Raw genomic sequence first — 27,424 nt, 5'->3', positions numbered from 1 at the left:
GTGTGTGTGTGTGTGTGTGTGTGTGTGTGTGTGTGTGTGTGTGTGTGTGTGTGTGTGTGTGTGTTTGTATATACATATATATTTATGTTGTATATGTGTGTTTATATATATATGTATATATATATATATATATATATATATATATATATACACATATGGGTGTCTGTATATCTGTAGACATACATGTGTGTGTGTGTGTGTGTGTGTGTGTGTGTGTGTGTGTGTGTGTGTGTGTGTGTGTGTCTGTGTGTGTGTGTGTGTATACATATATATATATATATATATATATATATATATATATATATATATATATATATATATATATGTACACATATACATACCTATATATATGGGGTACATTCAGACATCAGGTCCACAATCTCTAATTCTCCTTCCTGCACAGCTGCACTGTTCTGCCTTGCTACAACACAGACAGGTGCCACATATGGACACAGCCTAATATTAGGGGGTATATATAGGGCCAGATTGCAGGTAAGCCTATTACACACCTATGGCATTTCAGCTTGCTACAATACATGTTAACCGAGGTGTCCTGCAAATGGTGGGCTCTGGAACCCACATGTCCATCATTATGGCATTACTTCCACCACCAGCTGTTGGCCACAGTAATATACATGCTTTCTATTACACAACACACACTATGTTGGCTTACATCTTGTCAGTCAGTGCTGCTCTGCATAGTTGACAGGTATGGCCCATTACCCACAGTGACATACTCTATTGTCCATAGCAGTTGTTCAGCTGAACATCATTACAACAACAACAACTGAAGTCACATATATATCATTCCACATCATCTATCCCAGTATTATGGACCAAGTACTTCTGTCAGTTAAATGCATATATACTTCACATACCTGTTGTGATAATGAGGTCTGTTTTTAAAAGTTTCCTTGTAGGAGTATTTTTTTATCTCATTGGCTTTGGCTTTAGCCTGCTTTCTTTCTAGGTTTGTTTGTTTGATTGTTTCTGTTTCAGTTTCGGTTTCAGTTTCAGTTTCTCTCTCTCTCTCCCTCTCTCTCCACTAAATGGATTGAGCTGCTTGGAATAGATTGCAGCATGACTTTTGTAGGTAATGCACATGATGAGGTGATGGCTTCTGCACAAATCAGTGTCCTCCACTTGTTACCTGCATGCAGCATGCTGTGTAGTACTTCCAATTACCACTATCATGGCAACCCACTACTATAAATCCCTACATCATGTGGTCATGGTCCCTTTACCTTTCCTGTATGGTGGACATCCTTCTTGTGTGTGGGCAGCAGTGTTACTGACAGCAGGTAGCAATATCTCTTACAAGAGAACTTGCATATTCAAGCCAGCTACATATTTGTATGAGGTTCCAGAACTACAACCAGAGTGTGAGTAGTGTTGTTGTATGCATTGTATAGCACCAGTGTTACAAGGTTTGTGTGTACATGCTAGTTTAACATGGAATGCAGTCTGTCTGCGTGGGTCTCAACTATGGGCCTATCCACTTCATGGCCAGAGGTGTGCCTGTTACGCTTTGTCTGTCCACCACACAGGTCTTGTGTCAGATATATCACTGGCAGTGTGTGTTGAGTGCTATCAGTACATGGCTACATCCATTTGTGTTTCTGACTTCATATTCCTGACTAAGGGTATGTTGCAGACTATCCTGTAACACCAGCAACTTGCTTAGTGTATGACAATACTATTTCACATATGGGCCTGTGTTCCGGCCTCTGTCCTCCAGCTATATACCAGGCTTTGTCCATATGACATGCAGTCAGGGGTTGTTATGTAGTGACCTGTGAGTATGTCATGCTGCCATTCCTGCCATCATTCCAGTGCTGTTGTGGCCCCCACACATATTGTGAGGTTGGGTCCATATATGTGTGGGCTTCATCTGTACAATACTTTGTGCCCTTCTGCAGTCCAGAGGTCAGTGTATGTAACAGTGGTATATGCCCCTGTAAGTCAGTCTATGGGGGGTTGCACCATAAATAATCTAGGCTGTTACAACATGTGAGGGATATCAGGAGTAATCTGCCTTAAGGTATATGTATTTACATTACCATGCAATTCACCTTGGGAAAATGTTGGCCTAAAGCTTCCTGCCATACAGACTGTTCTGTTTGTCAGTGTGATTGTGATGGTTTCAGTTATGCCTTGTTATGTAACAGCTATATCCCATTGTGTCAACTGAAGACTTTTCCCCCTAGGGATTGCATACAGGGTGTAGTTAGAGGCTGCTGGACTATACATCTGCATTACTACTGTTGATCCATTGTTATCCTGTGGCCCAGTGTGTCTTTACTGTTGGTACTACTTGAAGGCCTTGGCCTGGACAGCAACATATGTTATGCTTTTCGGAATACTGTATTAAATGATCTGTTTGAGAGTTGCATTAATCTGTTTATATATATTTAAAAGTCTAAACAGCTATATCTCATGGTATATACAACTGTAATAGTACACAAATAAAGCTTTCTCATGTATACATACTGTGTGTGGTGTTATATCCTTTGACCTCTCTGTGGGTATATGTTTCAGGCAACAATTGTCTTTTGTATGGGTGACTCATACACTGTCCATTTGATAAGGTGGTAACTGCAGGAATACTGGCTGTTCCGTATGGTGTGCACCCTCTAAATATGTATCTTCCTATACATATCTGTGTGTGTGTGTGTGTGTGTGTGTGTGTGTGTGTGTGTGTGTGTGTGTGTGTGTGTGTGTGTGTGTGTGTGTGTGTGTGTGTGTGTGTGTGTGTGTGTGTGTGTGTGTATCTGCATATATGTGTGTGTGTGTGTGTGTGTGTGTGTGTGTGTGTGTGTGTGTGTGTGTGTGTGTGTGTGTGTGTGTATATGTATCTTAGGAATGTTTATTGCTTCCACATTGTACATTCCCTATGGTAGCCAGACTGTACTGCATGATATATTATTGATACCAGCTTGACATCATACAGGTGGTATGGATTACTGTTAACATCTTGTGCCCATGTTGTGTCGGGTCCTGGTTATGGGACTTGCAACAGTTGATATTGTATTGCAGTGCAGACCTGTTTGGCTTTGGTGGGGGGTAATATCAGTACATACAAGACGTATGTAGCTTGGGCCCCCTCACCCTCATTAACAGTGCCTGTGGTCATAAATGTATTTGTTATGTTCTCTTTTATATCTATAGATATATATCTGTGTGTGTATATATATATATATATATATATATATATATATATATATATATATATATATATACATATATATAGATATATATATGTAGATATATATCCATAGATGTGTATATATATATATATATATATATATATATATATATATATATATATATATATATATATATATATATATATGTAGGTATTTTATATATATATATATATATATATATGTAGATATTTTATACATATATATATATATATATATATATATATATATATATATATATATATATATATATATATATATATATTTATATATCTATTTAGATAGAAATATATACATACACACACATGTGCTATTGTAACCTGATAATACCTATTTTGCTGACTGTAATGGAACTTTGTTACATTTTATTCTCTGAGGAGTTTTTCTCCCTGGGTCTCTGCTGAAAATGAGCCAAAGGCTCAGTCAGACTAACATGGTTAACAAATGTAAAATAAATAAATACATACATAAATAAATACATCTACATGTTTAAATACATTTCCTGTACTGTTGAATGACTGTGCTGGATATGTTTGTGAAAGCATCAGGGTTATGTATATCTGACATGGCTCAATGGTAAATCATATTGTCTGTGGTGTGCAGGGTCCTGGGTTTGAGCCTTGCAGAGGCTGTTTATTTTGTTGCTGGGCAGAATAGGGGCCACTGGATACAGAATGATTAAGGCACTTTTAAGCAGTTGTAAGCGGGTTTGTGTGGGTTTGCGAGGAGGTAAGCACTGCTAACTTCCAGTTACAGTTTCTTATACTGATTTAGCTTCTCAATTGCTTAACCTGTGTAGGCATTGCTTACCCCCATGCAAACAGGCTTAAACCCGCTTACTGCTGCTTAAAAGTGCTTACTCTCGCTTACCCCCATGCTAATGTCTTTAAAAGAAATGAAAAAAGCTTGATAGGAAAGTGGTGAAAAAGGGGCACAAGGAGGGAAAGACAGTAGGGAAATAGCTAGGGATGTGCAGTAAGGGTGTAGGGAAGGTCCATAGCTGCCCATTTCTTCTACAGCAACAGCTGTGCATATACACTGAATTTGGAGCTATATTTGGACACTCATACCCCTGAGAGAGGGGTGAGGATGACAATTATAATTTGTTAAGCCAATTAGACCAGATTACATGTATCCAGTGGACATGTGTGCAAAGTGGACAGCTATGCATGGGGCGAGATTTTTTTTGGGAACAGATTGCCCTTTTTTTTCAGGTGAGAGTGGGATGTTGGGGAGGGATAGTAGCTATATTTGGGAAGGTAGTTTGGGTAGGCTAACAGACAAGATAAGATGCATACAGGGGCAGTATATTACACATGTGGGGGGTAAACACCTTGATGGGGAGGGGTATTTGGAAATTGGAAGCCCATTAGTCCCCTAGTGGAAACAGTGGGACTGAGGTCCCCACCCATGGGCAGTCACCACTGCAACTTCACAGCCCCGAAGGTGGCTGTGCTGGGGGCTGAGTAGGAGGGCCAGGCCAACCCTCTAGTTGAGACACACAGCCCTCAAGCTGGTGTAACAGATTTCCAAACTCCCTGCAGAGCTCACTAAGCACCACGATCCAGACCTGGCGATGAGTTACAGGTTCCTGTCCGTGTCTGCTCCCAGGGGGGACAAGCCCCATCCCCTGAGGTGGTTCCACCTGAAGGTGGTGCAGGAGCAATGGAAGAGGAGGTCCCGGGTTGGGCCCCAGACATGCTGGTGTCTGGTGCCATGGCCATCTGAGGTGGGACAGGTGGGTCCGCTGGGACCGGCCTTCCCAAACATGCCATGGTGTTTACATTTTATCAACATATGTGGGTTAGTAATAGTCAACACATTCCAGGATTAGGTATAACAGCATGCATAGATAGTCCCATTAACCCAAACACCAGATATGGAACAGTTGCATAGCAAACAGAACACATGCATATATGGAACCACAGTGGTCATTACAACAGCATGCAGGTACATTGATGGCAGCATGCCACCAATGTGGGATTATTTCAACATGGCACATGCATGAAAACAAATTAAAATAATTATCCAACAATAGGACATATGTCCCAACAGTAGAGTTAATTCAGCACATACCAATTGAGTTGTGTATTTAGTTTATTGTTGCAGATATGGTGGAGTGGGGGGAGAAAGATGTCAATTAACAACTAGTATATTCCTGCAGTTCACATTACTTTCCTAGTCAATGCTGTGATCTGTACTTTACAGCTATTAGTACACTACCCTATTGCCTTAGTTTGGACAGTGGTCTGGCTGTCGACAAATATATACATGAACTGAGTTTTACCTGCAGTATACACCTCTTACCTGGTATACCTGTGGAAGTATTGTTTGTTAACACTACCTAACTGTTTCTACACATACTCCCAGATTCCAAGTTGATGTTATGCACATACCTGTCCATCTCTTATTGCACACACTCTGGGCATGTCTTCACAACATGCAGGTGAACTGGGACAGATTTCGACTATTGACCACTTAAACCTTTAGTGAATTGTACGATGACAGGTTTGTATTTTCCAAATATTTACAAGTCTGACAGTCTGTTATATGACATGAAATGCTGCCTACATGTTAGAAATTAGCACACTGATATGGCAGGGGGACAGGGTAACAGCCGGCAGATGTGGGCCGATTAACTGGACATTCTGGAAAATTCTGTACACTTGTGGGGTATGATTCTGCATACAGCTTACTACCATTCCCAGGATTCGAACCATGGCTGTGTCTGCTAAAAATAAAACACTGTCCATCACAGTTGAGTGTGCTATATAGATATTGTTGTGTATCTCTTGTCTGATTTCTGTCTATAATTCTCCTGTGGTTTTACATTCTGACCTTGTAATTACAACACTCTTATACAGGATTTCCTAAACAGTTGTATTATGTAGTACAGTGTGGGTGACAGTGATGAGTAATACCTTATTATTCAGAGCATCTGCAATACTAACAATGCCATACAATACCAGAGTAAACAGTACCAGTACAGGATAACAATCTTTTATTTCTAGGCACAGTGTTCGTATCTGACAGACCTGTGGGAGCAATGTTTGTTAGCACTACCTGAATGTTGCCACACAAATTACCAGTTTCCACATTAGTATTATGCACATACGTCTCACTCTGTTACTGAACACACTCTGGTCACAGCTTGACAACATGGGGGTGGAGATGGGACATATTTGACTAATTCCTCTCATAACATTTTGGGGAGTCACTAGAGTGCCAGGTTTGTTCTTATAGATGTCTGACAATCAGTTGTATGTCTTGTTTGCTGCCTAAACATCTGGGATCATCTCACTGATTTTCTAAGGGGACAGGGTGACAGGCAGCAGATATGGGACGATTTATTGGACATTCTGGACATATCTGTACAGCTCTGGGGTATGATTCTGCATATAGCCTACTACCACTCCCAGGATTCAAACCATGGCTGTGTGTGCAAAAAATACAACAGTTCACGTCACAGTTGAGTGTGCTGTTTGGATTTTGTTGTCTGCCTTTTCACTGTTTTCTGTCTAAGTCTCTCTCAGTTGTACTATATGACCTCTTGGGATTACAACAGTCATATACAGACATTCCTACACATTTTATTTATGTAGCACAGTGTGGGTAACAGTGCTTGGGCAGCCACGGTGGTGCAGTGGTTAGCATTGTCACCTCACAGCAAGAGGTTCTCCGGTTCCATCCTCGGCTGGGGTGCCTTCTGTGGACTGTGCATGTCCTCCCAGTGGTCACGTGGGTTTCCTCTGGGTGCTCCCGTTTCATCCCAAAGACATACTGTAGGTGGATTGGACAGTGAGTGTGTGCGTGTGTTTGCCTTCTGTGGAAGGTTGGGTGCCAGGCTGGCAACTCAACACCGTAAAACTCCACTGCCAATCATAAGCGGACAGGTGATCCGCTGTGGCAACCCCTAACCAGGAAAAGCCGAAAGAAGGAAGAAGAAGTGTGGGTAACAGTGCTTAATACAACAGTAATATTAAGTGATTGCAACTCTACATTACCATATGATACCAGAGTAAACACATGCACTCCAGCAGTTAGACCTTTATTGTCAGGCTATTATGCTTTTATTTACATACAGCCTATATGAAACTCTTCTTGCCCTATGATACCAGAGTAAACACATGCACTCCAGCAGTTAGACTTTTATTGTCAGGCTATTATGCTTTTATTTACATACAACCTATATGAGACTTTTCCTGCCCTAATCTCTGGTGTATGCAGTATATGCCTTAAACAATACAGGTTTTATACAGGCAATTAACTTACTGCTACTTTTAGATTTATTTCCTATGACAGTACATGCAAGAGTATTACTAACCTGCCTCACGTCTCAACAGCTGCAGTCTACAGGCATGGGCTTACTAGTTCACAGCCCACTCACCTGCCACTGTGAAAGACATAAGAGGAATATTTAGCCATACCTATCCATAATATACATGAACTAGCAATTATTAAATAGGTAGTGGACTGATACTTACACACAGCTGGGACATTCCCTGTCCTCCCAGCCTTGTGGAGCCATTGATCCAAGAAATCCCCCTTTCTCTGCTTCAGGTCGGCATAGTGATGCCTGACCTACTCACCAGTTCCGGGTACACAAGTAGCACTGGTGAGGTCACGGGCGAGATGGTCCCAGGCTTCTGCTTTGTATTGGTAACTCTGGTACTGCCCTGCAGCAGTCACTGGTCATGGTCTTTCACAAGGAGTCCTGTCATGACTCTGGACTCCTGGATCCCCCAGCACTGCACCCGAAAGCACACACCCTATCCCATTCCAGACATAGTGCCTACAGGGGGAAGCTACAACCAGTTATGAGATGTATTCCCACCTGCTGGGTTTAAATAGGGCTGGTTTCCTGCACTTTGCTATGATTGGACAGTTTTGAAAATGCTAAGCTATGGGCAAACCTGCTTACCTAAGGTTGGCATTGCTTAAAGGGGAATGCCAATGGGCAGACTGAGTTAGCTGCCCTACACATTGCATACACCTACTAAGCTGGGATGTGCAGTGCTTAGCATTACCTAATATTTAATTTGCATTATATTTGCATTTTGTCATTGATTTATTATTCATTACATGTTATATATGTGTTTGGTATCCATGATTCATATGTACGTACACTGTATGGGGTCCTTGTGTTTATTAGGGGATTTCAACACTTTATTACAATGACACCTCACATCTGGGCTTAATGCAGTACTCCAGTTCACATATTTATGTTATGTAACAAGTTATACAGCATAAACCTGTATATAGATTCCTTTCACATGTTTGGTTTGAATTTCCTATAGTGAGGATCTGTTTGGTGATACCTCAATCTTATGTACTGCTGTGATGGCTTAGTGGTTAACCACTGTGACTATAGTGTACAAGGTCCTGGGTTAAAGACCTGCAAAGGCTGTTTATTTTGTTTCTGGCCAAAACAGTGGCTGATGCATACAGAGTGATTAAGGCACTTTTAAGCAATTGTAAGCAGGTTTGTGTGAGTTTGCGCGAAGGTAAGCAATGCTAACCTCCAGTTAAATATGCTTACAGAGAGCTAGCTTCAATATTGCTTAACCTGTGTGCACATTGCTTACCCCCACACAAACAGCCTTAAACACACTTACTATGCTTACTCCCACTTACTACTGCTTAAATATGCTTACTCCCAATTAAATATGCTTACTCCCACTTACTACTGCTTAAATATGCTTAGTCCCACTTACTACTGCTTAAATATGCTTACTCTTGCTTACTATTGCTTAAATATGCTTACTCCCGCTTACTACTGCTTAAATATGCTTACTCTTGCTTACTACTGCATACTCCTGCTTACTACCACACTAATTTAGACAGTAATGTCTAATGGTTCTTGGGAAGGTGGTGGGTTTGGAAACTGTATGGCTTTATCATTCATTACACATTTTACCTTCCATTTGTATCCCTGATTCCTGTGTACATATACTATATGGGGCACTTGTGATTATCTGTGGACTTTACAACATTATGACAATGACACTTCACATCTACATTTAATGCAGTACTCCAATTCACAAATATATGTTATTTAGTAGGTTATGCAACAAAATAAATTGATCATAAAGTGATTTAACATGGAAAATGGATTGTACTAGAGTAGGACTCGAACCAGGAATGACTACTCGTAAGGTGAATGCTCTGCCCACTACACTATTGCTGTACTGCTTCATTTGCATATATCTTGCTTTTTATCCTCTTGTGCCATTTAAGCTACATTAACCATAGCTAAGCGATGAGCAAACCCGGGCACCTATGGTTAAATTTGATCTGTTTCATAAAAAAAATTCTTTATATTTAAATGTTTTAACTATTGCTCTTGTACACTTGGGGGGATGTTGCTAGGGATATGCGAACACCTATGAGCAGTCTCGCTCATTCTTACTCCTACACTGCTGTTCTTGATTGCAGGGGCATGTATATTCTGAGAGCTCTGCTGTCAGACATGCCCCCTGCACTCGTATACACTCCATGTCCATTTAGGAGCTCAGGCAGAGCGCCTTCATTGATATGCATGGCACGCTGCCATCCTGCTCCTAAACGGCCACTTCCATGCAAGACTAAGCTAGTCCTGCACAGCAGGATAGTGAATCCGGGTATATGTCTTTCTGTTCCTTCCATCACCCCTTTTTTCCCATTTTTGCACATGAGGTCGCGGTGTCACTTCAACAGTGACAATCATCTAGCACCAAGGTTTACATCACCGGATGGCTAGCACTGCTGTGGTAGTTCTTCCACAGCACACACTCACAGCCCATTTAGACTATCCAATCCTCCTACTGCATGTCTTTGGAATGTGGTAGGAAACTGGAGCAAACCCATGAGAACACAGAGAGGGCATGCAGACTCCGCACAGAAGGCACCCCAGCAAGAATCGAATCGTGGAACCTCTTGCTGTGAGGTGACAATGCTATCCACTGTGCCACTATACCACCCAGAATACAATAGGTCTTTCTGTTATAATTTATTAAACTGACACCCAGTGAATTATGTCTCTGTAGAAGATTGAGCACTGTTCAGAAAACATGGAAAGGGCAATAATTATATATATTTTATTCTGGTTTATGCTAACCTTTAAAAGAAAACAATAGGCAATACTAAGTTGCTGAATGGAATTTTTATGTCTGATTGAAAACTACCACTAAATTCACTGGTCTTTTTTTGTTGATTAAATTTGTATGTTGATTTGTGCAAAGAAAAGATCACTTGATTCATAAACAGAAAAAAAACAGATCAATGTTACTCAGTGGGTAGTATTTTTTTATCTGTGCAGCTCATGCAGAATATAATTGCAGGTAAGCATTCTGGTATATAGACACATAGTAGAGAGAACAATCAAATAGCAGTGAGAAAATAACTGTGTCAGCCCTAGATCTTGAACCTGAATATCTGCCCTGCAATCCTTAAACTTAAAAAAGCTACTTTTTCCTGACTTACTGGTTATCTTTTCTTTTTCATTTGCTGTAAATGTTTGAACTAGAAATCATATATCAGACATCTTGTTGTTTTCCTTGTACTGCATGCAGATGACATTGGTTTATAGTGGTTAATGTTCTACACTTTATTTTATAAAGATGCATTTGGATGACTATGCAATTTCTAATGCCAGCACTTATGTTTATCAACAGACTCTTATTTTAAATAATGTGCAGCAACTGTACAGTTATCAAACTCTCAAACCGGATTCTCTTCAGAGGCTGTACAATAGCTCTAAAAGTGAGAGTCGAACATTCTTATCAAACAAAACCAATCAAAAAGGAAGTGCAAAGTATGGGGTGAAGCAAGGATCAGTCTTCATCCCCCTGTTATTCCCACATTTCATAAACAACCTTCCCTGAGATCTTCCACAGATAAACAGCATCTTGTATGTCAAAGATATTGTATTGACCAGGTCCAAAAACACCTGTTGTGTCTGAACAAGGACCTCTAGGAAGACTTTGAGGCTATATGAAACTGGTTAAACAATAACAAACTAACTGTAAATACTAAGAAAACCACACTGGTGTTTGGTAGATCACAGTAACTAAGAATGTTAGCAAACCCACAACTGCTGAGCTCACCAGATCACCCATTCCCACTACTTCACAATGGTGATATCTGGGTAATATCTTAGATCGAAACCTTTTCTCTTATTTTCCTTTCATGCACACACTGAAGCTATAGTTAACAAAGTATTAACTCAGCTGAAACTATTGTTCACTACTGAAGTCAAGTGGGCCATAGCCATATTGCGCTTCTTCCCAGGCAAGAGTAATACCCCTCTATAATTGCACTTTTGTCTGCTCAAAATACCACTGTCACTCAAACCAGTGAGAGAAAAATTATGCAGTTCATCAACATAGCCATCTACAGAAAATACCACAAACATACACACACACACACACGGTATCCATTCCTATGGCTATTTTGGAGGATTGCCAACTTACACATGACATATTTTTGTGATGAGTGAAGAAACCTCTAGGTGAACCTAAATGTGTAGATACAGGGAGCCTGTGCAGACTCCACACAAAAGGCAAATCAGCTGAGGACCAAACTAGAGAATTGTTGTGTGTGTGGCAGCAATACCAAGCATTACACCACAGCTAGCTCTGGTGAAGTGTGCCTTAAACTGGTTGAACAGAAGAGGAAGCGCACATTTCATTAATTAACATAGCCACCAATGATCAACAGTTTGCATTTCAATTACAGGATCATGCCAGTGCAAGGACCTCGCATACTGCTCCCATGAGACTTGTACTGTTATTGAGATAACCAGATGGGAGCAAAATCCTATTAATAAATATTTTCCTTTTATTAGCTTCTATACAGAAACATTTACATGTCATTGAAGTTTGATATCATTAGTTCCTGATGATGTAATAAACAAATAAATGCTAATTGTGTATGGCAGGTGCTCATATAGCCTTTAAAATATATTTAGCCTTTGCAGCTCTCTCTCAAGTAGTATTTGATGCAAAATGAGACAGTATTGCAAAATACGGCAATCTGCAATTCTATTGACCATTTTATGACTGTACATGCATTTTAGAGAATTGTACTACCCAAAATTGAGAACTGGTGTTTATGCTGTGCTCAGGTGACAAGGTATTTGAAAAATGTTGGTCGCAGTCAGCGTTAGAATTTAAACTGTACTATGATTATGGTGCATGGATTTAAATCAATCATGTAGAGGTTTATGGTTTCCTAAGAGGACACTTAAACTTAGAGAGTGATAGGAGTGGAAGTATGACAGCTGGAAAGTAACCGAGGCCTCACGACCGTGTGTGATCCATGATCCTTGGAAAGGGGAAGAACAGCTAGAATGGGTGTGTGGGATTACATGACAGCTGACATCAGTTTGCTGGGAAGTTGCTGAAAAAGGAACATGAAGGGCTGGGAGGAAGTAAGAACTGAGTCAAGATAAGAGTGGACTAAGTGGTGTCTACCTGTTAGGATTCTAATACCATGATGGGAATGGATCCAATTCTTAAGTCAAAGTATGATTAAAGTTCAAGAAATTAATATTGTTTCAGTCTTTGATTCTAGCCAGGAGTACTCTTTACAGCACCAGCAATATGCCCAGTAATGACTCCTTTTGCAATTCATATAGAGTTACATGTATCAGTAACATATCGAAGTATGATTATAAATTATTTTTTATAAGACCCATTGCTCCTACTACTATTGGAACAGTCTGGATATCTTTCTTCCATATTGCCCTAATTTCTGCCTGCAAATCCTGGTATTTTATGCCTTTGTGTCTCTCTGTATGCAAAACACAGTAGTCACTGGGTGTAGCAATTTCAATGATCAATGTGACTTTTGTATTCTTTTCATGGACTACTATATCTGGTTTTCTTGCATCTGTTTTTTGAACTATTGGTAATGGGAGATCCCATGTGATACAAACGTCATCATTTTCTATAATGCTTTATGGCTCATGTTTCCAATGTTTTTCACCTACTTCAATATAATATTTGCATAAGCCCAAATGCAAGAGTCTTGCCACATTATTATGCCTTTCAGTAAACAGTCCTTCTGCCATTAGTATATCACAGCCAGCAACAAGATGTACGACTGCTTCCAATTCTGTTTTACAAAACCTACATTTGCCTGTTTCTCCCACATGTTCAACAGACTTTGTAAACGCAGTCCACTATCTTGGGATGCTAATATTAACATTTCATGTTTTGGTTTAAATTCACCTCTCCTTAACTATTCCTGCTTTCAGTCCTGATCAACACGAGGTTGTTCCAAGTTTTTTCGGTACTTGCAACTATATTTATGCATTTTCCAAATTTCTTGCCTTCTCATCTGATCCTTCACCTTATATTCTTTCTTTTGTTTTGTTTTTTGGCACATTCAGTTGCTGCCTGATTTTTTATCTACTTCTGGTTTGATTTCCATTCCTGCTTGACACCAATATGCTTCTGCTAAACTAAGCAGAGAAGTAATCTTAGACTTATTTTCTTAATTTTTTTAAAACTTTCACTATGTTTGGGTCTTTTGAGCCTCACGACCGTGTGTGATCCATGATCCTTGGAAAGGGGAAGGACAGCTAGAATGGGTGTGTGGGCAGATATGTATGCAGTCCTATGATTGCAGATCTATACATGTAATCAGTTTCAAGGAGGACCATAACTTCTTCAGAATGGGGAATATATAGTCTTGGTATACACTGTTGTTGTTGTTGTCTTTCGGCTTTTCCCGGTTAGGGGTCGCCACAGTGGAACTCCGGTCTGCTAATGATTGGCAGTAGACTTTCACGAACGCTGAGGTGCCAGCTCAACGTCCAACCTTCAACTAAGGCATGCCTTTTTACGCATGTCTTTCAAACGCCCATCCAACCGTGGGGAGGACATGCAGACTCCACACAGAAGGCACTCCCCGCACTCCAGCCGAGAATCGAACGGGAGAACCTCTTGCTGTGAAGCAACAACACTACCGCTGCACCACCGCAGAAGTCACTGATTTTTATAAATCATTTGGCTAGCATGAAACATCCTTCTTGTTTTCCTGTCCAACTGATACAACACCTTTTTTCGGCTAGTCAAGTCATTCCAAAACTGTAAGTTAGGACAGGAACAGCAAATTGGTGTATAGCTAGGACTTCATTCCTAGATGTCAGCACTGTTTTCAGTCTTAATTATGGTCTTCTAAAATATTTCTTACTAAATTTTATTACATTTGTTCACATTTTATTGTTGATCCTTCATCAATTCCTAAATATTTATATAGTCCCTCTTGGTCAAGTTCTTTTATATCACATTCCTGTCCCAGGCTAATGTTTTCTTGGTGCTGCAGCTTTTCTGCTTTAAAGGTTACATTTGCACATTTATCAAGTCCAAAGGACATTTTTATTTCATCTGAAGAAGTTTAGACCTCTTGCAGTTGTGATTTCAGTTCCTGATCTGATGAGCTATACAGTTTTAAATCATCCACAGAAAGAAGATAAGTCTTTACACTTTGCTGTTTTCTGGGAGCCAAATTGTAGCCATGACCTAATCTGTTAAGTAGACAGCTTAATGGGTTAAGGGCAAGACAAAAGAGTAGTAGTGACAAAAATTCACCCTGGAATATCCCCTTTTCAATTTTTATCCCTGGAATAATAATTTGTCCTTTATCATGGCTTAACTGCAAAGTGGTTTGCCACGGTTTCAGTCACTGTAATGTAATCATCAGTGTTGAGTGTATCTTGTACATTTTTCAACACTCTTTTTTCCATGAATGTGAGATACTGTCAAATGCTTTTTTGTAGTCTATCCATGCCATACTTAGATTCTTTCCCTTTTTACATTTCTCCATTATGGCTTTATTTAACAAAAAAACGATCCTTTGTGACATATGACTTTCTTTTCTTACCTTTTTGTTCTATTGGTATAATTGAGTTTTATTCTAAATGCATATAAACTCTTGTCAGCATCAATTCCAGTATATAGTTTATGCATTGTCTGAAGGCAAGAAACTGGTCTGTAGTTTTTAGGATTGTTTGCAAGTTCGCTCTTAAGTAAGAGTATTGTTTTTCCTGTTGTTAATCAGGTTGGCATCTGTTCAGGGTGCACAAGTAAATAGTTCTTATTTATGGCTAAATTGTCATGAAAAGATGTTAATATTTTAGCCAGAAGTTAGATACTGCATCTGGGCCTGGGTGATTCTAATTAAGAGCTTTTCTTAACTTTGTTTCAAATTCTCTGATTGTTACTTCATCCCATTTCATATCCTATACATTTCAATTTATTGTAATTTCTTTTACTTCTCTCCATTCAACATCTTTGCTATGTTCCATAGGATCTTCATAGATATTTTTCCAAAATGTATCTATTTTTATTTCTCTAAAATGTATCTATTTCTTCTTTTTTTTTTTTGTGGCGTTTCAGTTACTTTTGCCTTGTTTCCCAATTCCATGTAAAACTTTTTTGGGTCATCAATACATTTCTTATTTTGTACTTTTCCTTTATATTTATCTGCACATTTTCTAAGTTTTTTTTGCCTTTGCTGATATTTTTAATTTGTTTGCAATAGTACATGATAAATCCTGATCTGTTCTGATCTTGTGCATTGCTTTTATCACATCTATCTCTTTAAGTATTTTTGTTGATCTGTTCCCTCTTCTGTACTCTTGTAACAGTGACACGTCTTGTCTTAACTGCTTTATAGTTTTCTCTCTTCAGTACTTCCATGATGGCATTTGATCACTCCCCGTCCTTCTCTGTACTGCCATGGGTTTTTGTGGTAAGACTTTATCTACTATTAATTTAACTGCACAATAAAATATTCTATTTACTTCTGTTATATTGCATGACGTTCTATGAACAATCATAATTACTGTGTTTATTTGTTTTATCAAACTTCTAACTTTTGGGGTTTTATTGACTTTCTGTAGTCTACTTCTTTCATTGATCATAATAAGTCTGTCCAATGTCCATCTCTATTAAATCAAGTAACTCTTCTCTTAGATCATTTTCTTCTAAACTGAGGGCACATTCTTAGGTTCGTAGGTACTAGGCTATCTGCCCAAGGGCATTTATAAGCCTAGCCAGAATGTGTTGGCTTTCGCCACCCCCTTAGATTGATTCCCTGTGCCTCTGTCCAGCAGAGCCATTAGTTCCCTGCACCTCTGTCCAGCAGAGCCACTGCAGTGATCCCTGGGGTAAATTTTCTGTCTCTCATCCACCTGTCAAGGTTTCTCTTGAAGAGCATTAGTGAGGGGCTCTGCCTGATGTAGATTGGAATCCTGTTCCAAAGCATGGGGAGTCTCTGGGACAAGAATCTATCCCTCCAGGACGTCCTATTGATCATTGTGGTGAGGTTTATATATCCAGATCGTGTGGCTCTCCAGGATTTCTTTTTTTTTTTTAGGTGGAGCATGTCCATCAATTCAGGGTTGGACATGGCCTTGTATGTCAGGCAGAGATCTCCTCTGAGTAAGCAGTATGCAACCAAATACAGTTGGAGTTTCTTGAGTTGGGCTGCATAGGGCATCTGTTTGAGGCCAGTAATCCTCTTGGTGAGGTACTTCTGTGGTCTTTCCAGCTGTTGCAGGTGTCTTGTAAGGTACATCCCAAATAGGGTGTTGTATTCTATGATGGGTCTAATGAGTGATGAGTAGAGAGGCACAATAACCTCTTTTGTTCTAGATGCGAACACTTTTGTGATTAGGTGGGCCACACAGAAGGATTTTCTAACCATCTTGGCAATATGATTATCAAAGGAGAGATTACTATCTACTTGGGTCCCCAGGTACCTTATTACATTTTCTGTATTTAGGGCACTACCACCTATGTGGTAGTTCGTGGGTACTTTGTTTTTTACAAAGGGGATGACTATGCACTTTTTGGCATTTAGCTTGAGGCCATGATTTTGACACCAGGTATCCGTCTCAGTCAGACCCTTCTGGAGGGTGTCTGTATCAGCTGGAGAATCAATTATGGCCCCTAGTTTGCAGTCGTCTGTGAACTTGGTCAGCCATAGTCCTCCTGTGCTTGCCTGTACCTCTGAGAAGTATATACCGAACAGGAGGGGTCCTAGGACGGAGCCCTGGGGGACGCCACTTTTAACCGGTTTAGAGTCGGACCTAGAGCCTGCAACTCTCACCGTGTGGGTTCTATCCATGAGCCAGTTGGCAACCCATCTCGTGATGTAGAGGTTTATGTTCAAACTGGTGAGCTTGTTGATAATACCAGAATGGGGAATGGTGTCAAAAGCCTTTGCGAGGTCTAGGTGGGCTGTGTGGATCTCCTTTCCCTCGTCTAATGCCTTGGTAACTGTCTCAAAGAAGTCCACCAGGTTTAGGAGGCATGATCTTCCCTTAACAAAGCCAAACTGGGTAGGGTCCAAGGTTTGGAGGTTCCCAATGTCTCTGTTAATAAGTTCCATAATGATGCGCTCCATAGCCTTACAGACCAGGCTAGTCAGGCTTATAGGGTGATAGTTCCCGGGGTCCATTGTGGCTCCACCTTTGTGGAGTGGGATAACTGTTTCTGTGCACCACTCTGTGGGTACATAGCCTGTAGAGAGACTGAGTTTGAACAGTGTGTTAAGGGTTAATTCATTTTGGAGCTCTTGAAAGGTAAGACACAGCCTGGGACACCATCCGGTCTCATTGAAGCTGTGTTTTTGGCTTTGGATAGGGCTGTTTTAACCTGTGTGTTGGTGATTGATGGGGCCCTACATTCTTCTGGTATGGTTATGGGCCCTTTAGGGGGTGAGAGGGGGGTGAAGTTTGCACTAAACCTTTCTGCCAGAATGTTGGCAATATCAGTCGGTTCAGTGTATTTTGTGCCATTCTGCACTAACTCAGAGCAGATCTGAGAGTTTCCACTTAGGTTCTTGACATAGCTAAAGAACGCTTTGTGGTTATCTTTGGAGACCTTGGCAATTTTTCTTTTGAAGCTAGCCTTGGATGATTTAATGAGGGATCGTAGTTTCTTGCTGATACTGATCAGGGATGCCTTTCCTTCTTGGGATTTTACTCTTTTCTGTACTAGTTTCCTCCTTCTATTGTATAGCTTGTTTATGGCAGGGGTCCACCAGACTGGTTTCCTTTTCTTGGAGGAGTGAGTCTTGGTTTTACTTGGGATAGCACAATCCATGCATTCCTGCAGATGCTCATAGAGTACCTTTGTAAAGGTTTCAGCAGCTTGGACAGCATTGTCCTTTAGCATGGGGGCTGTGAACCTTTCCACCTCGGTCTTAAGTAACGTGAAGTTTGCTTTTGAAAAGTTTTTCATGGTGGTTTCCTTGATTGGGGGTGGGGCAGAATGTGGATATCCAGAGTGATTAGTCTATGGTCTGATCTAACCAGCGAGGGGTTGACATCCGGTGCGGAACACCGGTTGCCCTTGTTGGTGATGACCAGGTCCAATATGTTGCACCCTCTGGTGGGGGTGTTGCCAGTTGATCCAGGGCATTTGAGTTTATAAATTCTAGGAAGTGTTGGGCAAGGGAGTTAGTACTTGAGTAGTTCTCCCAGTTTATGTTTGGGTAATTGAAATCACCCAGTATTAGGGTGTTTGATAAGACCTTCATATTTCCCAGTGTTTCCAGAAATGCGGAATGGGGGTCCTGGGTCATGGTGGGTGATCTGTAGCAAGCTACAATTTGGATTGCAGTTTTGCCCATTGTTAGTTGCACATGGATGATCTCTGATGCATTGTGCTGCGCCACTAACCTGGAGGTGTGGGTATCCTTAATGAATATGGATACACCCCCGCCTTTTGTGTTTCGGTCCTGGTTCTGTGGCCGAAAGGTATGGTATGAGTTATAGCCTGGTAGTTCTGGGGTGCTCTCAGGAGCCTTAAACCAGGTTTCTTTTACTGCACAGATGTTGATGTTCTCCACACTGAGGAGTGCCTCGAGTGCATGCATTTTGAGGTTTAGACTTCTGGCGTTGAGTAGCATTACCCTCAGTTTTTGGTTACTTGTGCTATTTACGGTGGTGGGTTTGTCTTTTGAGCCTTGCCTAAAAAAGGCACTATGAGGGCGGCAAGAGCCTTGAACAGTATTCAAAAGCCTAAGGGTGACAGGTGCAAGCCATCTCTTGCAAAGCAACGTGGCTTGTCGAGCATGTCATCCCAAGAGGACAGATACTGGATCCCTTTTGAATGACACCAGAAACTTAGCCAATTGTTGAAAACTGATTATTTTTTTCTTTATACTGTGGCATCATTCTTGGTGAGGGCAGGATGCTACTCAGGGTTGGGGTCATACCGGCCTGGGCTACATGATCAAAGAGCTCTTCCATGTGTCTTTTCATGTAGTCCAGGGAGGTACGTCTCAGGTCATTCACACGAATATGGACAATGACAGAGTCATATTTATACTTGTTCTGGAGTGACCTGAGTGCTTGTGTCATGTGGCGGATCCTGGCACCTGACAGGCAGCTAACTGTAACCTTCTCCTTGTCCAGCCTGGTTAGTGGGACATCAGTGTGCCTGACTATAGAGTCACCTATTACTAGCGTGTTGGGTATGGTATTTTGCCTTAAGGGCTGTAATTGCGTGGCACACTGATTATGTAAAGTATGTGTTTCATGGTTGGTGATGTGGTGTGGAGGTTGCTTGGATGTCTGCTTTGGAGGTCTCTGTTGCTTTTGCAGATTTTTTTTATTTAGAGCCTCCAAATATGTTTTCGTGTATTTATGTGTGTTATTTGCCGGTGTTGGTTTATTAGGTCTATGTGAGACTGGTGGTATGTTACAAGTACTACCCTTCTCCTCTTGACTGTCAGTTCAAGTCTTGGGTTGAGAGAGCTTTGCCTCCACTTTGGCAGTATAATTGCATCTCTCGCATATATTAGTGTTAGGTGGTAGGAGGAGATGGTTGTCTGTGTACATGAGGCAGTTGTAACATTGCCTCAAAATGCCCAGATTCAACAGTTGGACTGGAGAGTATACTGGAAACTGCCCTTGAACATGCCTGAATAGGTAGAGTAAGCTGTTTTTCTGATTGGCTGGTGGGGACAAATAGAGGGCCTTGTCCTTCTGGACAGTATAGGGGGGGGGTCTAGTGCTAGGGTTAATTAGTGCTAGTGCTTGCTATGAGTTTTTAGCAAGTGCTTGGCTGTGAAATGAATGGTTTGAGTGCTAAAGCTGAAGGTCTGTCTAGTTCCAAGGGAAAAATTGAAGAGTAGACTTCATGGAGCTGGGAATAGTTTAACCCTAGCTAACCGGCGCTGCCCGGCACACAAAACCGCACAAATGCGGTTTTTATAGCAGGGAAGTGAAAGAAATAGAAATTAGCCCAAAATGGCCAATAAGCTACTAACTTCTGGGCTGAAACCACTCCTCCAGGGACAGATAGGCTGCTCAAAGCTCCCCTCTCTCACAGGTGAACAGAGAAACGTCCTTCTATCCAAGTAAGGTATGGGCAACACAGAAACTTGTAGCACAGCCCTGGATTCAGCAGTAACCTGAAAACTGGACTATACTAGGTCAGAAGGTGGGAAATAACTACATCTATTCTTTTTTCAGAAAATAGAGCAGATACAATCAAAACAACACTTTAAATGCACAGAAAAGGCTATCGCACTTTAGTGTGTAGCCTACAACAGTTAAACTTTGTTCTCCATTACCTGTGGGCATTCTACAGAAAGTTCCAGAGCATCATCCTGTACCACATTCTCTTCAGTTTCATCCTGTGTCATCCATTGCTCTTTCATATGGGAACTCACTGGCCTATCACTCCACAATATTGACTACGTCAGAGTTGCTTTCGTTTCTTGTCCCTTCTCTTGTTTTGCAACTCCAACTGAACTTTTGTACTAGTTTCCTTTGGAAGGCTACAAACTATTAAGAGAGAAATTAGATGAAAGCAACTGATAAGGTGTTTCCTGCTCCACTGGTTTCTCCTTAATTTGGGGATCCAGTTCTCTATTCTGCTGTGGTGTTATCAGTTAGATTTTCTACACTAAATCCTTCACTTCACAGGTAATCCATAACCTCAGTTTCTATTTCTTTAACTGTTCCATTACTAATCCTCTTTTCTACTTTTCCTCTTTGTTTTCTTATTTTTGTATTACAAAATGTTCCATGTCTGGATGCCTTTGTCTCTATTTCTCTTCAAATATCTTTGGTGCTGCTCTTTTTGTATTGGTTAGTTTTGCTTTCTCCTTTGCATAAATATTACACCATATTAAATCTCTTTCTCTTTCCCATGTCCATATTTCTTCAGATGTCTCCTGCTCCTCCTGTTTCTCCTTACTTGGAAGACTCATTGTTCCATCATGCTGTAATAAAACCTGTGTTAGACTTTCTACACTAAATCCTTCACTTCACAGGTATTCCATAACTTCAGCTCTTTGTTTAACTTCTACTTTACTGATGTTCTATTCTACATTCCCTCTTTGTAATATTATTTTTGTATTGTGAAATTTTCTATATCTAGATGCCTTTGCCTGTATTTCTGTTCAAATATCCTTGGGGCTGCTTTTTTGTATTGATTATTTTTGGCTTTCTCCTTTGGTAAATATTGCACCATAACAGATCTCTCTTTCTTTCCCATGTCCATATTTCTTTTTTATACCTTTCAAAAATCTTTAGATTTTTGTTCTTTATGTTTTCACACTTCTTCAATCACTTCTTTTTCCAAATGAGAGAGAAAGGTGAAAATTCTAAAAATACCAGCAATGTAATTACCTTAGTTCACAGAGACAAGGATGTGAGACCTAAAATAGGATCCACATGCATGCAAACTAATCATCAGTTTTTTTCATCCCTACCACTACCTATAAGGAATCCTCAAAGCATGACAGATCAAGAAGCAGGGGAAGAAAACAGAGAATGCCAAAGAAAGAATCCAACATTACCATCACATAAGAAATACTGGATTCAGAACCGAACAACCTAGTTTATAATTTGCCTATGTATAGCCTGACTGAAGATCAACAGGATTTTTGCAGAAAGGATTGTCCTTTGTTCCCGCTGCGCCCAGTAACATCTGTGACACCATTATGGATGCTAAATTATTCTGTACGAAGATTATTTTGAAATGATTATTCCCTACAACCAGTGATAATAAGAATATTTTCAAGAAACCTAGTGAATTTGTTCATTGCATTCTTTAGTTGAGGCCTTTATGAGATCATGTGTATAGGACATACACAACATGTATAATAATGATTTGAAACCATATAAAAATGTTTATAACCGATGCAAGCGAGAACGAAAAGCATTGCAAGGCCTTTAACTTTATAAAGACATTGTGATCTGTCCCGCCAATAAGGGTGGGGCTATTGTGATTGTTGAGGTGACCTACATGAACAAAATGCAAAGTATGTTATGTGAACTTGATACTTACACTAAACTTAATAAGAAGACAGTAAGAAATTTGATACATAGAGTACATGGAGATTTATTTTAATTGTTTTTCTAGCAGATATATAACTAAGGAATTCTATGAGTATCTCATGGTTGTGACCCCTTTAATTCCCATCTTTTTCCAAACAGCCCAAAGTTTCTTGGTCTATATAATGTTTTTTATAAATCTGCTCTATTAATGAATGCAAATTTGCATTTGAATATTTTGACTGTTTTTCTTGTGCAAGTATTTCTCTTTCATCTAATTTCTCTCTCTTAATCTTTTTGTATATCTTCTATCTGGAAATTCTCGGCTTCTTGCATAATAGTAACAATACATAATTTCTTTCTTATCCTCTGTAGTTCACTTTATAAACTTTATGGCTCCTTTTTGGCCTATGGGTTTTTGTGATTTTTGTGGACTACTACTTCCTTCTACAACATAGGGGCCATTCTTCCCCTGGGCCTAGCCTAAACCCATTGTAGGAATGTTTCCATGTCTTGAGGATTCTACACTGTAACTTATTTCCAGTCCTGGTACCAGTGTGCCTACCAGGACTGGGCACTTTTTTATCCTGGGACTTGTGCTCCCAGCTATCTTTTTTATTTTTAACCTACTTCTGTCTGCAATATATGCTATATAAAATGCAGTCTATATATCAGTGTTGTCTTGGTGAGATTTTGTTAAAATAGGGTCCAACTCATGAAGGTACTCATCAAGACTTGAGGATGAATTCAGTTCCAGCAATGCTACTGTCTTTTGCTTATTTATCATCTCTCCATTCAGAGTCAAGATACGAGTTGACTAAGTGATGCCCATCTGCTTTAGGAAAGAATGATGTATAGTAAGATGAGGCAGCCAGCATGGCAAAAGAATGAGGCATAAAAGCTATGATGGATAAAGCAAGGACATGCAGAAGGGTAAGAGCAAGAAGGAAGGATGGGTAAGTGGTACATAAGACAAAAGGTCATGTTAGAGCAGAAATGGGCAGTTAATGTCCTCTGTCAGGGCAAGGGAGTCTATGAAATTTCATGTGATGACAATGTATCAGCCAATGGAACAATAGGAAATAGGAAGCTGATACTCAGAGCTTTGCAGAATGGGGAACAAACAACTGATGTCCACCATTAGGATAAGATAGTCAAGAAAACAGACAGCAGATGTCACCAATTAGAGCAAGGCAGACCTAGGGGTACAACTGCTGGTTTATTACAGATTGGCTGTATATCAATAAACACGCAATCTCTCACACACAGGTTTATATATATATATAACAATATTATATATAAGTACACAAATGTTTATGTATAGATGCAGGGAGAGGGAGGAGAGGGACAGCTATGCAGATGCCATTTTCTGTTTTTCACAGATAGACTATGAAGCAGCATGTTCACTTTGGAAGATACAGCAGGAGAGACGCAACGTATCAGCTGGCAGTGTGTAGCACAGCGTTATGCAACAAAACAAAAGGCTCAGACAACACAGAATTTAGAAACTGGAGCAGAAAAGGAAGATAAGTTGTTATTAGGTGTCAGCTTAGGATCTGGAGAATCATTCAGGAACAAAGATAGAAACTCAAGGATGGAAAAGTTAGGACTGACAGAAAAAATATTACTTCATCGAGAAGGAGGAGTATCCCAGAAAGCTTTGATGGAAGGAGTGGTGAAGTACAAGATCTACATAATGGTTTAGAAGTGCATCAGGCAGGTGAAATTTGTAGAAACTGAAAGGACAGCTACAGTGCTTCACATGTCATACTCGGGCAGATTTGAAGAACCAAGGATGTTTTTAAGTCTGTATGTATGTATGCAGGTTTGCAAAGTGTTCCAGTTTTAAATGAGACTTGAATTAAGCAGTTTTCCATTCATTTTTCTCATGACAGCTACCATTTCCATTACCTGTGCTACGAGGGGGTCTGAGCTAAAGGAAGACAAGTTGACTGTGCTGTGTCCAGCAGACTGTCCACTCTGGCAGTTTACTGTATATGGAGCTGGAATTTATGCTTCATTATCCAATATCTGTGGAGCTGCCATTCATAGGTAACAATGCATGAGATGTGGCCTTATAAATACAGCATTTAACCATACCTAGAAATTAATGTAAAAGGCTTGTCGAAAATATTACCTTTTCTTTATATTGACCATGTTTCTCTGTGACTATGAGACTTTCTGGGGTGTACCATTTCTTGAACGTTGTGGAAAAGAAGCATACGCTTTTCATATACAGACAGAATGTTTAATACCTAATTACTTAGAGATTCTGTTTTTGGATATTTAAGATCACTGGATAATGACCATTCTTTGAAGATTTAGTGGAAGGGATGAAAAGGTGCAACCTAGGCAACAAACACTCAGTGTTACTCTAAGGGACAGAAGGTGGAAGGGAACTGTGATAGATATTAATAATAAAACACTGTTGGGGCAGGTTTTTTGCCTGCGCCATATAGGAGGCACTATATATGTCCTGATTGTGAAACATTGCATATCAGGAATAGATCATCATATACTGCTTATGAAATGCTATGCATCTGTTGTGTTGCTTTGTAGGGCCCAATAATTAGAGGGTCTTTCAGGCCATGTAATTGAAGCTTCTATACACCAAGGGCACACTATAGCATATACATACATATTATAGCAAAGTTAGCAAACACTGACCAAACAAGGCAGTGTGGTCAGTGATAGCTGCAGTCTTATTAAAAATGAAAAAAAAGTATAGTAAAATATAAAATATATTACAGTTCATGCATATTAATGCAGGATATTATAAACCCTAACAGATATTTCCATGTTTTATTCATGGTTTGAGTGTGATAATGACTGTGGGTTATCCAAACTGATTTTTACATTATCCTTTTTTTCAGATTACATTCTCTTGCATTCCTGTTAAATGCATCATTGTAGTGATTTTATAGGGTCTATATTACTTTATTGAAGGTTCATTTCCTCAAACCTTGGTTCATCGAACCATTTACTCTCACTTCTACAAATGTTCAATTCAACGAATGACTTTCCCAGGGAAAGTAATGAGTTGGCCATCATTAGAAATTTGCTCTTTTCCTCACTGTAGTGCAAGCTCAGAGTTGGTATATATAGTTAGTGGGGTGTTCCCCACATTGTGGGATGTGGGGGGGGTGCAACCCTCACCTGGGTGGGTTTGAACTACTGTGCTTTGTGTAACGGTCCTAATGCTGGATAACTCATTACTTTCCCTGGGAAAGAATTTGTTGAACTGAACATTTGTGGAAATGAACATTCACTGTATATGGTTCAATGAGCAAAGGTTCATGGGAATGAACCTTCAATAAACTGATATCGACCCATTTTTATATAATGGTTCAAAGACTTTACAATTCATTTCAAACTGAAAATAAAGTATCATGTTTGTCATAGTTTGTCAAATATCAGCATATTCCAAGCTCTGAGCATCTATTGTGCAGTGCCAACTGCCTTATTTTATTTATTTATCTCTCTCTCTCTCTCTCTCTCTATATATATATATATATATATATATATATGTGTGTGTGTGTGTATGTGCCTTTTGTTAACTTTTTAATTTCAGGCACTTTGTCATTATACACAATAGTAATGTTATAGTCACTTCCTAGAAAGTGTTATGAATTGCATCCTTACGTATTCCCTGTGCTTATTCGGCACATGATCAAGTATGTGGCAGATGTGTATCACTGGCACTACAGAGATTAAACCAAGATAAAAGCCTGGTGTTCTTACTTTCAAAAAGTACACTAATTTTGTTCCTAGCATCATAATTAGAATGTATTTCACTCTGATAATGATACAAATATATTGTGCACATATATACACACACACATATATATATATATGAGTTTATGTTGAATTATTGGAATGCAAAGGCACTGAAACTAAAGTGATCAACCAGCATTCCAAAATTCAACACATGAAAGAACCCAAAATATCTAAAAAGAAAAATGATCACAAAAGGTTTACAATCTGAATATCCAAACCCAACCACAGATTCAAACCCTATTTTTCTGAATAGCAGTAATGATGTGGAAGGGTTTTCAAAAGGTAAGGTAAAGTACAGGTTTAGAGTTGGAGCAGGGTTGGTTAGCAGGTATTAGTAAGGTGAGCATGGGGCTTCACCCCTACTACACTGCCTTACTAATACCTGCTAACCCTAACCCTGCCCCTAACCTTAACCCTGCACCTTACCTTTCAAAAGCCCTTTCCATAGCACTACAGCTAATCAAGACAATTTAGACACAGACAGAAAAACTGCACTATACTTAAGTCTACCCTAATCTACTTACACCTGCATGAACACTCCTACCGAAACGTTCAGAATACCAAAATGTTTCAGTATTACTTCCACAAATCCACACATACTTTATCTGTATGTGTTCAACCTTTAAATTTCAGTGCACAGAACAATTGACTGCATTTCAAAGTCATTCATCCCATCAATCAGCAGATGATTTGATGAATGACACCCATATATATAAATGGATCTATACTTTCTTGTTGAATGTGCACAGTGTTGATGTGCTGTATATCGACATACTAATGTCAAAACACAGAACGTCATCACATTGTGCTCATGCCCCAAGGAGTATCCTTTAGCAGGCTAAACAAACAGCAAATGTTTTTGCAGGGATCAAGCCTCCCTGCACCCCCAACACCCCTGTTAATTATATATACTAACTCCAAGATCACACAATTCATAAGGAAAGAGAATATTCCTCTACCCTGGAATTGTCGATCTCTTGCACATGTTGACCATCTGTTGTTCCTGCCGGCATGTGCACTGTCAGTGTTTTCTTTCCTGCCTTCCTTTGACAACCTTTTTGGTGTAAGGTACCATCTGTCTAGTACGTTGATCTCCAGTCTCTTGTACTGGCTACATTTCTTGAGTTATTCTCTGGATTCTGTGTCAGTTCTTACT

The 27,424-nt window shown here is 39.8% G+C and overlaps 1 protein-coding gene across 3 annotated transcripts in view; it reads left to right on the top strand.

Annotated features, from left to right (window-relative positions):
- COCH (cochlin) overlaps positions 1 to 27,424 on the top strand; it is a 382,700-nt gene that overhangs the window by 49,295 nt on the left and 305,981 nt on the right. For all 3 annotated transcript variants that reach the window (XM_044073810.1, XM_044073808.1, XM_044073809.1), the window contains exon 4: positions 24,387 to 24,543. In XM_044073810.1, coding sequence (XP_043929745.1) covers positions 24,387 to 24,543 — 157 coding nt within the window. The remainder of the gene's footprint in view (positions 1 to 24,386; positions 24,544 to 27,424) is intronic.

Source organism: Protopterus annectens, chromosome 6.part0, assembly GCF_019279795.1.
Source record: "Protopterus annectens isolate FY-2018-M chromosome 6.part0, PAN1.0, whole genome shotgun sequence".
Classification (NCBI taxonomy): Eukaryota; Metazoa; Chordata; order Ceratodontiformes; family Protopteridae; genus Protopterus; species Protopterus annectens.
This window is presented reverse-complemented; position numbering and strand designations above follow the sequence as displayed.